The 15,405-nt window shown below is 41.2% G+C and overlaps 1 protein-coding gene across 17 annotated transcripts in view; it reads right to left on the reverse strand.

Annotated features, from left to right (window-relative positions):
* EIF4G3 (eukaryotic translation initiation factor 4 gamma 3) overlaps positions 1-15,405 on the reverse strand; it is a gene marked incomplete at both ends in the record, with an annotated part of 137,144 nt that overhangs the window by 26,711 nt on the left and 95,028 nt on the right. For 14 of the 17 annotated variants that reach the window (XM_084241969.1, XM_084241978.1, XM_084241976.1 and 11 more), the window contains 6 exons: positions 2,005-2,225; positions 6,193-6,310; positions 7,396-7,489; positions 9,600-9,694; positions 12,775-12,907; positions 15,163-15,267. In XM_084241969.1, coding sequence (XP_084098095.1) covers positions 2,005-2,225; positions 6,193-6,310; positions 7,396-7,489; positions 9,600-9,694; positions 12,775-12,907; positions 15,163-15,267 — 766 coding nt within the window. The remainder of the gene's footprint in view (positions 1-2,004; positions 2,226-6,192; positions 6,311-7,395; positions 7,490-9,599; positions 9,695-12,774; positions 12,908-15,162; positions 15,268-15,405) is intronic. The other 3 variants (XM_084241974.1, XM_084241973.1, XM_084241984.1) reach the window with 1 other exon arrangement.

Here is a 15,405-nt window from a genome sequence, read left to right on the forward strand (position 1 = left end):
AATTTGACAAAGCAAGACACCTAAAAGCAGAAAACAGAACATATATTTCAGAATACATGCATAATATAACTTCATAATCTATAGCAAGTATAAGGACATAGGGACTTTAAGTTTTATAATAGGATTTTTTAAATCTTTTTTTTTTTTTTAATAGAGGCATGTTTATTTATTTGTTTGTTTGTTTTGTTTATACAAGCACTGGGTACAGTCAGAAGCGCGGGAGGGTGAGAGAATTCACCAGAGCCAGAGCGGGGAGCAGAGCAGGCAGAAGGACCGAAGTACACTGCTGAGGGGAGCAGCGGGCGGCAGGAGAGGTCTGCGCACCATGTGGGATCCTCCTCTGGTGGCCGGGGAGCAGCCGGGGATCGAACCGGCGCTGCAGAGGCTGCGGGCAGCTTCGCAACCCAGCGCTCAACCACTGTGCCACCGGGGAGGCCCTATAATAGGATTTTTTTGACTTCTTTTGTGTTTTGATTCCACCACCGATTCCGTGGTTGAGAACACATGGGGCTGCAGTACGAGTTTTAGCCACACTAACCTCCGGTGGCTGTTTGACCAGAATATGGTTCCCCTATTCTCAGTTTGCTCATGGTGCTCCTCTTACTCTTAATTTTTAAAATTTTTTATTGGTAGTGCCACTCTTAACTGGAATGCTCTTTTCCCTCTGCTCCATTCCTGTCTCACTCTGCAAAACTCTTTTAATTTCTATTTGCCTTTCAGACCCAAGGCAAGTCTTCCCTGACATTTCTCTGTGCTACCTCTATATGGCGCCTCTGAATATTCTCTTAGAACTATGTTCCTTTCCTTCAAAGCATTTTCCTACATTTGTATTTAGACTCTTCAATAAATTATTTGAGAAAGATCTTTATGACCCTGCGGGCTGAAAGCCAAGTGCAGGGACTAAGTGTTCAGAATTCACTAGGTGCTTAGTAGGTTATGTGGTGAATGAACAAATGACCCAGACAATAAACATGCATAAAGTACCTGGGCTACATTCTTCACTGCACTCAAGATACTTTCATTTCCTGTTTTCTTAGGTTTACAAAACAACTACTGAGCACATTCCCTAAAGCTAAGAGAGCTGAAGTCTCTATCTGTTGGGAGAAGACATTTTAATTTGCCACTGAAATCCATTTAGAGACCATAGTCATGAGAAGCAATACAAATAGTGAAACAAATAAGAAAGCTATATAAATGTTATAAACAACCAATATTATTTTAAGAGTAAAATTTAAAAGACACTGAAAATTATTTTTCATTGCTGTCTTTACTACCATCATTATACCTAATACATTTTGAAAACTATTTATCAGGTAATATAGCTATTTAAATGTATTCTCATTTAGTCTTTATATTAACCCTACAAGGTAGCTATGCTCATTATCCTTATAAGATAGTTATACTTATGACCCCCATTTAACAAAAAAGAAAACAAAAACACAGGTTGAAAAAATGAGGCAATTTTTTGGGCCTCCCCTGGTGGCACAGCGGTTGAACGCTGGGCTGCGAGACTGCCTGCAGCCTCTGCAGCACCGGTTCATTCCCCGGCCGCTGGCGAGGGTCCCACCAAAAAAAAAGAGGCAATTTTTACAGCATTAATTGAGTCAGTTCTCTGGGTATATACAAAGTAAACATATGAAAAACCACAGAGGATACACCAAGGAAGATGAAGGCCAGAAAGACAACCTGGTACCTTCTCTTTGGTTTGCCTTGCAATGGCCTTAATAATGTCAGACTTTTCAACTGCTGCTTAGTATACATGAGGACGTCATTATTGCAACATTTAATAGAAAAGGGGGAAAATTTACAAATTACTGAAATAGGAATACCTTAGGAATGAGAACCATGTTACAAATTACAAAGATGCTGTTTGACTTTTAAGGCACTATGTGTTACCCTGTACTGTTTCTGAATTCTACTTTGGCATAAAGTCTCCTTTGTACTTTTTCTTCCAAATTTAAAGCCCACCTCTTCATTTGCATCTGTTCACACAAGGTCTCTCACCTGCCTCTCTGGGTTTGTTTCTGTCAGCCTCGGCGTTGGTCCTCTCCACATCCATACCTCCCGTGAGCTGTTTCACAGTCTCTAGCATTTCTCTTCGCTGCTCTTCTTGAGACTGATTGTCTAACAAGTCTTTGCTGCTGCTGCCCCGCATGAAAGTATTCGCACGAGCTGTCGCAGATGGAAGGGGCTTGTCGTTCTTCTCTCTGCCCATGCTTCCACGACTTAAAAGACAAAACAATACTTTTCAAAAGAAAGACCACCCTATGTATTTAAATTATAAAGTAATTTACAAGGTAAATTATAAAGTAAAGACCACCATATGTATTTAAATTATAAAGTAACACTAAAAATGTGTGGATTATTCTTTCACAGATAACTTTAGGTGTGAGGCACCAATTATATTTCAAAGTGCATTTATAGTAAAAATAAAACCAGTAAGTTAAAGAGAATTGTAAGCTATGAATATACTTTTTTCTTAGAAGTTAAAATGATGCCACTAAAAATTTTAAAGTCAATACAATTCCTTTTTCTTTTCCTTTTTTCTTTTAGATTTATTTATTTATACAAGCACTGGGTATAGTCAGAAGCACAGGAGGGTGAGAGAATTCACCAGAGCCAGAGCGGGAGCAGAACAGGCAGAATGATGAAGTACACTGCTGAGGGGAGCAGCGGGCGCGGCAGGAGAGGTGTGCGCACCATGTGGGACCTTCGCCGGTGGCCAGGAATCGAACCAGCGCTGCAGAGGCTATGGGCAGCTTCGCAGCCCAGCGCTCAACTGCTGCGCCACCGGGGAGGCCCAGCAATTCCTTTTGCAGTTAAAAAAAAATTTTACAAATAAGGAGACAGTGATGAGTGTATGAACTGGATGAGTGAAAGGAAAACAGAACACCTAAAGCACTTATCTTAGAAATTACACAATGATACTTCATTTATTCAGAAACTTCAAATATATGGAACCAAATAATGGAAGAATTCTTTGCACAGCCAAGTCGCACTTTTTATTCATTTTAAGAATCTATCTCCTCAGTTAGTTCTCTTTTAGACATTTCTAGCCACCTTAGCAAACAGTTCTGTGGCCCATGGCAGATAAGAAGTAGCAAATTAAAAGAGAGGAGAGACTGAGAGGCAGGACAGCTGTCTGACACTGTGAATAAGCACACACAAGTAATTGGAAACAGCCATCAGGGGAGATTTATGGCAGGGCATTCTCCAACATCAATAGCACAACTGATGACAGCCAAATGACAATCCAAAACATTAAAAAGTTGATTTGTGCTAAAAATATTTTACTTCAGAAGCCAAGGAAATGTAACATAGTTCAGAAAGTCTACTGAAACAAAATGACTGAAAGCTTAAAGAAAAATCAGCTCTAAATGTAATTAAATAAAAAATTTTGTTCTCTGTAACTATTCTACAAGTTCTCATTCATTCTCCACAAACCAGCCAACACTTGATGTTATCACTCCTAGAAATGAAATTAGGAAGTAGGAAAATAGAACAAAGAGTTACAAAAAAAATAACCTCAAATAGAACTTAAGCATTGTGACAGAGAAGCGAAACAAGTCCTCAGATAATGTTTCCTCCAGTGTCCTTTCATCCTATTGACGAGAGAAAAGAAATCCTGGCTGCTGATGATGAAAATGTCATTCAAGGACATGCTTTCATTATATATTGTTCTGCTTAAAGTTGCAATTTCTAGTCACCTATGACTTATGACTTACTGTACATAAATGACGTGTTATGCCCTTTAAGCCACAAGCTTGAGGGGAGTAAGCTAATCTACGATATTCTGAGGCTTTAGCTTGGAGAGCCCTGCAAGTGTCTCTAAGGCTCTCTGGGTAGACTGGCTTTCTTAAGGCGCAAACCATTAGCTATCTGCCAGGTAATTTGCCTTCCCTTCTGTAGGGTAAAGAAAATGTCAAGCTTTTCTGCCCTTCCGCCATCAGGATAGATGATGGATCCTTGTCCTGAATGCATGCCTGATGGCGGGCACCTGGAATAGGGTGTGGGCATAGGTAGATGGGATTCAGCTGAGCTAAGACTGTGCTTTTAAGGGCGGCGTCACGGGGGGACGCCAGCAGCAGCAGCAGCACCAGTACCAGCAGTAGAAGCCGAAGCCGGAAGAGAAGCCGAGAAGCAGCAGAACGAACTCCAGAGAGCTCAGATAGAGTAAAGACTTGCTGGGGGCTGGGAGGCCTGCCAGCCAGCACCCCTGCCTGCCATATGCCTGGTGAACCCCAATAAAAGACCTGCAAAAAACCACTGAGGACTCTGACTCCTCCTTTACCCGGTCTGCATGGGATCAGAAAACCTGCACTGTGCCCAGTCCGGCCCTTACAATTGGCGTAGTCTGCAGGATCCATGCAGACGGGTAGTGGAGCCCTCCAAAGACCTGGAGGGACTAAGGAGAACAGACTGTTTGCCTGTGATGACGCTGGAGGCGCCATGGCAGCACAGAAGGTGGACAACGTCCACGAGCTACAGGACGAGACCGGGCGTGAATGAGACGCCCGAGAGAACCAGACAAGGACACCCGAAAGGACCAGCCAACGACCCCTGAGGCAGCAGAATCGTCGGGGAGGAGAGGACAACGATTCAGAGCTCGCCGGTGCTGATGCAGGGAGAGGCCAATAGACTTCAATTGATGGACATGGACTGATAAACTTGGAATGACAATCCTGCCAGAAGGTGGAGGACCTTGGCAGGTTATGTTTTTCTTTGAGAATCTGGGGGTGGCCAGTGGGCCTAGATGGCCAAAAGCAGCCTGTTATGCCCAGCAGCCAGGTGGAGGAGAAAAGCCAACTAAGAAGGCAAAAGCTGGTACTGATGCTAACTTGAGAAGCCCTAAGCGGCTGTTAAGCAGCCTGGGTATGCTGAAGCCCTGTGAGTCTCGTAAAATCACCTGTGGGTGATGCCCTGCTCATTCTTGAGTGAGGGTGAGGAGCTGAGGAACCCGTTCTTGGGGGACGGGTGGGGAACGTGGCTTGGGGTGGAGCCCAAGCCGTATGTAGAGTTTGGCTCCCCGACCCAGGTGTTTGTGCAGTGGGTTGGCCTGAGTGCAGGGGTCTGCGAGTCGCATGGGTGGCTATGAAGGCCTAGTGTTGGAGCAACTGCAGACAGAAACCCTGAGGATTGGCAATTACCCCCAACAGAATAAAATCGCCAATCCCAGAGCTAGTGCATCCTGGGGGTGGATGCTGTGTGTGCCTTGTAGCCTAGACTACAGCCAGAGAAGGCCAGGAAGCCTGATGGCTCCTGGTATGTTATAGCAGATGCCGTGTGTGATTTCCCCTCCCTTGTATGAGCAGTGCCTTCGGCAGCAGATATGGTGGCTCATCTGCTGGTACCAATAATGGTCTTTTGCACTAGGTTGGTGCCCTGCCTGGACTTATTTGTGTTCTGTTGTATTTTGTTATATTTGATGTATTTGCTTTTGTGGGCCATGGCTGCATTGTTTGTTTGCTTAGAAAATTGTATATATATATGTATAGACTGTATGGCAGAAAACCCTGAGGGGGTGGACTGTAGGGCAAAGAAAATGTCAGGCTTTTCTGCCCTTCCACCATCAGGATAGATGATGGATCCTTGTCCTGAATGCATGCCTGATGGCGGGCACCTGGAATAGGCTGTGGGCATAGGTAGATGGGATTCAGCTGAGCTAAGACTGTGCTTTTTAAGGGCGGCGTCACGGGGGGACGCCAGCAGCAGCAGAAGCACCAGTAGCAGCAGTAGAAGCCGAAGCCGAAAGAAAAGCCGAGAAGCAGCAGAACGAACTCCAGAGAGCTCAGATAGAGTAAAGACTTGCTCAGGCCCCCAGCCAGCACCCCTGCCTGCCATATGCCTGGTGAACCCCAATAAAAGACCTGCAAAAAACCACTGAGGACTCTGACTCCTCCTTTACCCAGTCTGCATGGGATCAGAAAACCTGCACTGTGCCCAGTCCGGCCCTTACACCTTCCATGCCACCTCAAATCCACCACCCAATTATGTTTTTATCCTAAAAATTACAGCATGTAAAAATTAGAGTAGGAAAAGAAAGAGGAAATCAATCTTAGAGATGGAAGGAATCCATCCACATTCACTTTAGAAATGAAAGGAATTCAATTTATGGGGGGGGGGGGAGAGAGAGAGAGACACTGACTGATTAGCAGAACAGTCCTGAGTTAACAAGGAGAGAGGGCTTCTCACCTGGTTAAGGTTCTTCGGGAATCAAACTCTAAAGGTGTAGATGACGTAGACCCTGAGGGTGCTGGGGGTTGCAAAGCAGAGAACCGATTTAAACTGGAAGCACTTGACCGCAAGGCATCTATAGGTATTGAGGATTGAGAAAAAATAATACAAGCCACATGAGTAAACTGCAGCTTTTATTCATCCACCTCCTTAGCATAGGGCCTGAGACTAGGCATTTCCAATAAGCCTACCCAGGTGATACGAATCTCTTGGTTCACAGACTATACTCTGAGAAGCAAAGTGTTAGCAGGCATTTTATATTTAAAAGAATGTAGAAATCTTTATTACAACCACTTGTTCCTTCAAAAGCAAATTATTCTACATAGGGCATGGGAGCGGGGGTGATAAACAGACGAAGAAGGAAGGCAAGCAAAAGCAAAAATTATTTCACTTTAAAAAGCCAAATGTACATGCTATGATCTCATGTGAATTGAGTAAATAATGAAAATTCTTTTTAATTTAAGACAGAAATTACTTAGTAAAAAGGAATTACGGGAAGGATATTAACAGTGAGGTTTTTCTTCCATTTGGCTTCTTCAGCTACTGAGATGTGTTTGTGATGGTCCGAACATTTCTGTCCTAAGTTAGATCTCTTAAAATCTAACTTTTGATAAAGATTTTTTACAAGTATTTCACTCCAATTCTATTCTTTATTCTTTTACATCTCCCTCAAGTTAAATACTTCTGGATTTTAATACCTTTCTCAGCAAAATCAATTTCCCTTTTTAATTTGGGATCCGAAGTGATTTCTCTAATTATACTGAATTTGCAAACAAAGGAATCTTCAAGATTCATATCTTAAATAGCCTTGCTGAATGAAAAATATTTATTTTTTTTTTGTGGGACCCTTGCAGGTGGCCAGGGAACGAACAGGTTCCGCAGAGGCTGCAGGCAGCCTCGCAGCCCAGTGCTCAACTGCTGCGTCACCAGGGGAGGCCCGCTGAACGAAAAATATTTTAAAAATTATTTTAAATACCTAATGATCCTTACCAAGGAGGAAACCTTCCATTGGCATTAGTCAAAGTAGGTCACCAAGAAGTTTGGGGACAATTAGTCTATAGGTCTTTTCCTAAAATCATCAATAAATGATTGTGGGCATGCATTGTAAGATGAATGCTAGGACTGCATTCAGGTTCCAGAAAAGAGAGACTCCATACGTACCAGACTCACTTGCCTTTGCTCCACCACTGCTGCCTTTCCCCCAGCTGCCCAGCTGTGCTTTAGGTACCAACTGAATTTTCTCATCAATTGTGGGCTGTAACATAAGTGACGACAAGTCAATTGTAGGAAATATTCTAGAAAAACAGTTTGTGTCTTTCTATCGCAGTAGACCAATTTTAGCAAAAAAATTTAGCGTAGAACCTAGGAAACATAAACTGGAGCTGTTCACTTTAAACTGGAATTCCTGTGGCCCCTGAAGCACTTCCTTGAAATACGGCTTCTACAAAACACAATTTGAAAACCACAGGTCTGGAGCATGTAAAGATTCAGGTCTTCCTTTTAAGATGGTATGCCAAATGTAAGCAGTGTCTAATGATTCCTCTTGTAGAAAAATACCCAGTAATTAAAAAAGAAAAAGCAATGCACAAATACTACATTAACTTACTAATCTCTTCAACATGATTGTCAGAAAATAGGTTACAAGATTCAAACATTGCCCATTTTAGCAAAGCTTACTATAGGTTGGGCTCGGGTTGGAGGATGGAATGGGAGCATTTATGAAAGGGGAATAATAAAAAAGAGACTAGAATGTTATTAGCCAAGAATTAGTACAAGTGCACAGAATATTGTAATACAAATTATCATAAAGCACAGCACAAAAGCTTTAATGCAGCTCTTTGTGACAAAGATATTTCTATATTCTGACAGTGCAAGGCAGTACTGTCAGAATATGAAAATATCTTTGTCGTTTCACAAAAATCTCTGCCAGTTAACAATGAATTTAGTGGTTTTGAACTCTTCTTAGGATACTTATGTAGAGTTACTACATCATAACTATCTTAAAACAAAATTTATTAACAATCTACACATTTTGAAAAATAATGTAGGAAATAATACTATAGGTTTAATACTAGGACTGCTCTCTTTTTCTAGTGCTCAATGCATAGAAATAGCATTTTAAAACACAGACAAATGTTAAGTACTGATAGAATTTTTAAAGACATTGGGACTGATGTTGAAGAAATTCTTTGAACATGGTTAAAACTAAGGGAAATGAAAGTGGATGGGAATCAAGCTGCATTCCACAAAGAAATTCCTGCGCTGAGATATAAACAACTAGAAGAATGTACCAAAATCTTGATAACAAGTTTCTAGCCTGTTCTCTGAGATCCAGAGAAGAAATGTTTTTTCCTGAAGTGATGCTTTGACGAAACCATGAAGATATAAATCAAATGGCTTATCTTCTTCCAAAACCATTTTAAGTGTATTATAAGTAAGGAACAGAAGAGATATGCAAAATCCATGGGGCTGTTTTCATAAGTTTACACTTTTACAAATGTAATTCTGCTTTCTTTACATTCTCCAAGGTTCTTCACCCTCATACTGATCAATGCCTGTTGAAAATACCTGCTAGGAGGGCCTCCCTGGTGGCGCAAGGGATTAGGTGCAGTACTGTTAAGCTGTCCACAGCCTCTGCAGCACAAGCTCAATCCCTGGCCAGGAAGCTACCCACATAGCGCAGCAGATCTCTCCTGTCTGCTGCCCCCTTCAACAGTGTATTTCAGTCAATGCGCCTGTTCTATTCCCTACTCTGTCTCTGGTGAATCTGCTCACCCCCACCCCCACCACACCTCTGGTCTGTACCCCAGTTCTAGTATGCATAAATAAATCTTAAAAGGAAAAAAAAAAAAGAAAACACCTGCCAGGAGAAAATCCTTTCCTCTTAACTGCTCCTGGATTCTTGAAGAGAGGAAAGTACAGTATATTAACAGTTTATCACAGAATGATTTCGACTAGGTACTCTGTGATTTTAGTTCTTGGATATGGCAAACCAGTAATTCTTTTCATGGCTAGACTCAAACAGGTTGGCTGTTTTTTTCCCCAGAGCTAAGATACATACACAGTATAAAAGCTTGCAATTGACTATGGTTTCTGAAGTATCTCTGATATCCTGTCCCTTATAGTAAGCATGTCATAACTTTAAGAATTAGCCTAGTCACTTCCTCTTTACTAAACCTGTATAAAAATAAAAAGGACTAGTGCCAGAAAAGAATACACTGATTGATAGCTACTTGCAGAAAAACATCTACATTAAAAAATAACCACCCCATAAAGTGTGAAATTTGCCTATTCGATATGAGCAAGAACTAATTTTGAGTCATGTTTTGAGGTTGTTAAAACTGTGTTTTAAATGTCGTACTAACCTTGGTGATTTTCAGGAATTTTGAGGGGTCCAGTACACGACTATTCTTGGCCCCTTGTACAGTGTTCCACCCACCTTCATCTACTCTCTGGACGCCTGCAGGGAGAACAGAGTGAGCCAGTCTCTCATCTGTCTCAAGTCAGTTTGACAATGAAAGATGAGCACTATTTTCAACTCAGCTGCTCCAATCAACACCAAGGAAAAAGACAAAAGAAGTTGTTAAGTACTGCTGACAGTCTCTTTAATACCCACAACAGGAGAATATCAAACAGAAACAGTTCTGCTTAAATTGAACTCCCATGAAACACTACTGACCTAGAAGAAACCAAGTGTTAGAAATGAATAGAAATTTAGTGCTAGACACGCGGACATGTGTATATACAAATCTAGTGTTTATAATTAATGACTACAACACTTTGGGAGAAATCAGACGGAAATTATTTATTCCAAAGGTTTATTTCATTTAATGGTGTCCAATGACACACTGGGTTTTGATGATTCCCTCTAAAATTTGTTTCTCCAACTTTTCAGCTGCTCAGACAGAAAATCTTGATATGCCTTTCTCTTACTTTATGCCCAATTTGCTGACAAATCTAGTGGTTTGGTCTTCACAATCTATTCAGCTTCCAGCCTCTTTTAAATGCTACCTGCATTACCAATCTGGTTTGAGCCAGGGACATTTCATGGATTTGTATAAAATCCTCCTGTCTTCCCTGCTTCTAGCCTAGTAAACCTAAGTCAGGTCCTGTAATTTATCTGTTTAAAACACTTCTGATCTCCATCTTACTCAGAGAAAAAGATGCTTATGGTCTACAAGTTCTGTATATTCCAGATAAAATGGCCTCTTGTCCCTCAGATCCCATCTTCTCTCACTCTCTCCTCTCCCCTCAAAGCCCTCACTCTTCCCACACTGGTGTCCTTGCTGTTCCCTGAAAATACTGCTTCAGGGTCTTTGTAATTTTACCTTTGATATCCATGTGACTTAACTATCTCTCTTGCTTTATGTCTTGCTCAAACAATAGCAACTTTAATAGGCTCCCTAAGTCCTTTTTTAAATTTGCAACCTTAAGACTCCCTGTGGTGCGGAGGTTAAAGACAGCACTATCAAGCTATGCCAGCCATTGGCAGCAGGTGTTCCGATCAGGAAGCTGACCCACATGGCGCAGCAGATCTCTCCTGTCTTGCCCACTGCTCCCCTCAGCAGTGTATTTCAGTACATCTGCCTGCTCTGCTCCCCACTCTGTCTCTGGTGAATCCTCTCACCTCCCCCGTACCTCTGGTCTACACCCCAGTTCTTGTATGCATAAGTAAATACATCTTTAAAAAAAGAAATAAATTTGTAATCTCTACCACAAAGTCTTATGCTTCTCACTCCCTCCTCTTCCGCTTTATATTTTTCTTCAGAAAAAACTTACCTTACAAAATTATCACTTAACTATTTGTTTACTGTCTTTTGCCTCTGGTAAAGTTCATGAGGGAAAGGACTTTGTCTCTCCTGTTAAGTAACAGGCACTCAATAAGTATTTGTTGAATGAATGAATGAATAACCATCAAACTGTCTATCCAAAAACTTTCCTGGTCCTTATATAATGTCTTGATTTTCTCTGATAATACTGTTCATCAACTGCTTTGCTTCCTCCTGGTTTTTATGACACATATTCTAGTCATCCTTCTACTCTACTCGCTCTTTATCTGTCATTTTTCTAAGAGTTCTTTTCTTTCTTTAGTCATCTATGGAAATCCTCCATGGATTAGGCCATTTTAATCTTTTCCCTCTCAATCTAGTATGAAATGAAAGTCATTACCTGAAAGACATGTGTTAGGTACTATGGTATGAAAGGTGTATATAAATGGTTGTCCCATGTTCTTAAAAGTATACTTTCTTCTGGAGGATTCATCCCTCATAATTTTACTGTGTGCCTACTGTGTGTGAAAAATAATCACTAATGGCTATTGAGCATTCACTAGGTGCCCGATGCTATGCTGAACTCTTTACATACAATGCACCTTATGTCATCCTCCATACATCTTAAGAAGGTACTTCATTTACCATATTACAGATTAAGTGACTCATGCAAGGTGATACAGGCAAGGTGTAGAAGATCTAAAGTACAAACTCAGCGTGGCTCCAGGTCTGTGCGCTTAACCAGTTAGTTATCCTGTCAGACACAGGCACTACCTGGTGCCTTGCACAGCAGGTAGGTGATTCTTCCCATCTGGATGCTCTCCTGTCATCTCAAATAAGTAAGTCTCCTCTTCCAATGTTCCTAAACGCAGCCAACGGACTTTCTATTTTCTCGGGTGTCATATATCATTTTCTTCTTTTATAAATATTTTAACCACGTTCTTCCCTTCTATTCTCATTGTTACCTGGTCTCACCTCCTTACATAAAGGACTTCACAGCTTAAGCAACATTTCTGAGTTCAGGGTACCATCCTTTGATGCATCGTGTAAAAAGCAATCTACTTATGTTATCTACATGTCTCTAACTCAACATTACTCTTTTGGGCAAACAATTACAATGGCTCCTTAATGTCCACCAAGCCAAAATTTTTAACCTGGTTTGATTCTCTTTGACAAACATTTTTCCATTCCTTCTGAACACTTGAATTATGCTCCAATCAGCTTTGTTTTACTCTTCTTTACAGTATCTGCTTATTTTAATTTCATGAATAAAATTCTTTCCCTTCCAAATACCTATCATCCACCAAGAACCAGTTCAAGTATCGTTTCCTCAAATTTTCTTCCAGTTTTCTATCTCTTCTCTGAATTGTAACAACCTTAATGGAGACTACATTTCATAACTGATAATACCTTCCATTTGTTTAACAAATGTTCCTTTATTAGCTTGGTTTTCCCAGATAAACTCCAAGCTTTCAGAGGGAATGAACTGTATCTTTTAGTGATTTTCATACCACTCATCAATGCTGAGTATACAGAAAATATGGAAAACATCTTGCTGATACAACATCATCACAGTCAATGAATCATGTTTCATTACTACACTCTGCTTTTCCTCAACGTCCAGTTATCAGGTGAAGCTGCATCACTGACCAATCGCCACATTCTTTGGGTCAGTCTTTCCAATCTCACCTCACATCAAAATATAGAATTCTTAAACATCTGACCTTGAAACTCCCAACTTTTCTAAGACTCAGTGGATTCCACCCCTCACCTGGTCTCCTCTTCTCTTTGGTCATGAGCTGCTGGACCTTCCTCTGCTCTTCTTGTTCTTCTATTTTAGCCTCTTTGTGAATCTGTTCAATGGTTTTAGGCCCTTGATCTGCTCTTCGAGAGACCCAATTACTCTACAGAAGAAGAAAATAAGGTTATTAGCTAGGATAACTAAAAAAATGTGTTTGAGGGCCTCCCTGGTGGTGCAAAGGGTTAAGACACAGCACTCTGAAGCTATCACCAGCCACCACAGCACGAGTTCGATCCGTGGTCAGGGAGGTGACCCACATGGCGCAGCATACCTTTCCTGACTTGCCCAGTGCTCCCCCTCAGCAGTGTATTTCTCTCCCCATTCTGCTCCCCACTCTGTCTCTGGTGAATCCTCTCACCCCCCGCCCCCAGCTCTGGCCTGCACCCCAGCTCTTGTATGTATAAATAAATAAATCTTTAAAAAAAAGTTTTTGAAAATCTACTTTATACTTTTCACTACTGGGAAAGTACAAATATAATCTGGTATTGGAAGTTTTTCATTTGCCTTACAGATGGCATTATGTACAGCTGGGGATTCAAGCAAAAGAATAAAGTCTTCTCAATCAAAACTAAACTACTGCATTTCAGTTAAGCATTCTATGAGTCGGTGGCTAAGAAAAGATACAGTGAAATACTGCCTCAAATGTGGGGTTTTTTTTTTCTCTTTTCTTTTTGTTTCCGGCTATTTGAAAGGAGAGAGAAAGGGGAATCAAACATCAGGATTCTCTGATCGTGTCTTAATTTGAATAATAACCTTAGTGAGCTAACCAATTTGTATCACTCAATAGTCATTTTAAATTACAGGTGACTAGCATTTTTCTTTCACCACCATCATGGTTTTAGTTTCCTATACAAAGTGCCACACCATTCTGCTCTCTGGATATCCCCTCATAAGGACTAAACAAGTTGTCTCCTTATAATTAATTATATTTCTCCTTTTTCTTCCCTGCCCAGCTGCAGGGCCCACATCTAAAGTAAGTCCAAGTGGCTGAAGGCTTCGCATCAGTGGAGAAGTTTATTATATTTATGTACATTGGCTAAGTAAGGATGTGGATATATTTATTTATTTATTTTCAAATATTTATTTATTTATGCATACAAGAGCTGGGGTACAGGTCAGAGATGCAGGGGGTGAGAAGATCCACCAGAGACAGAGTGGGGAACAGAACAGGCAGATTGACTGAAACACATTGCTGAGAGGAGCAGCAGGCGAAACAGGGGAGGCCTGCCTCGCCGTGTGGGTTGCTCCCTGGCTGGCCGGGGTTTGAAGTCGTGATGCAGAGGCTGCGGATCACTTCATAATGTGGTGCTTAACCCCTTGCGCCACCAGGGAGCCCCCCGAGGATGCGAATAGGTTTAAATAGGCATGCAGGTTCCGATCAACTGACGGGAGCTTTGGTAATAAGGATTCTGAAGTCACATGTGGGTCTAGCAAGACAGAACCATCATTAATGCTATCTGGATGGGTACAGGGGTGAGAGGAGGGAGACGAAACCTCTATTTAGTTTCTCTAATTTAGGGTCAGTTGCCATATATTTCCTGCAGTTAAAATAAGAATAGAGAAAAGAGTTAAAATAAGAATAGAGTTAAAATAAGAATAAAGAAAAGAAGTGATAGTGGTTTTAAAAAAATGAGGGAGGGACTCCATGGTGGTGAAAGGGGTTAAGATGTAAGCTATGAAGCTGTCCGCAGCCTCTGCAGCACCACGTGATCCCCGGCCGGCCAGGGAGCAACCTACATGGTGCAGCAGCCTCTCCTGTCTTGCCCGCTGCTCCCCTCAGCAGTGTACTTTGGTCAATTTGCCTGTTCTGCTCCCCATTCTGTCTCTGGTGAATCATCTCACCCCCCACACCTCTGTCCTGTAACCCAGCTCTTATATGCATAAATAAACAAATTTTTAAAAAAAAGAGGGAAAAAGGACAGAACAGGATGGTAGGAAAACTAACAGAAAACATTAGCATCTTTTAGGAGCTGAGTATTTACATAATTGCCTCATTGAATCTTTATAACATCTATCTACAAGGCAGACAACATCCCAGGTTACAGATTAAAAATGTAAAGCACAGCAAAGTCAAATGTATGTATTTAGAAGATCTTCTGATTATTTAGAATATCAACATTGAATTGGCTAGTCTCAATTCAGAATGGCAAATTTTAAAATTGCAGTGTGTTTTGAAAACACATGGACAGGCTTTTGTGCTGTAATCCATCTCTCTCATGAAAGTTTGCCAATCCAAGTTCTGAGAGTCCTGCAGTAAAAGCATTATGTTTTTACACATGGAAATACTAGGATCTGCTCTCCAACCGAATTTCTTAAAAGGGCCTGGAGTGGCAGGCATATTATTTTTCTTCTTCTTACCAGTCTTAGGTCTATCACATCCTGAAGCATGAATCGAATTCTGGATGAGGTTTTCCTTTCTTTTACAATTTTTTCCATCTGATTAAAATACTGGTCCATACGTGGCTGAAAGAGACATAAATCTGTCTGAGGAATTCCAATGCAATTTTACCATGTAGAATTTTCAAGTGACCCAGGAGTACAATTTTCAGCTGAAAGGTCAATGTGGTAGAATTTTAACTGAGCATATGATACCCAAAATAA

The sequence above is a fragment of the Talpa europaea genome, assembly GCF_964194135.1.
Source record: "Talpa europaea genome assembly, chromosome: 9".
In the NCBI taxonomy this organism is placed as follows: domain Eukaryota; kingdom Metazoa; phylum Chordata; class Mammalia; order Eulipotyphla; family Talpidae; genus Talpa; species Talpa europaea.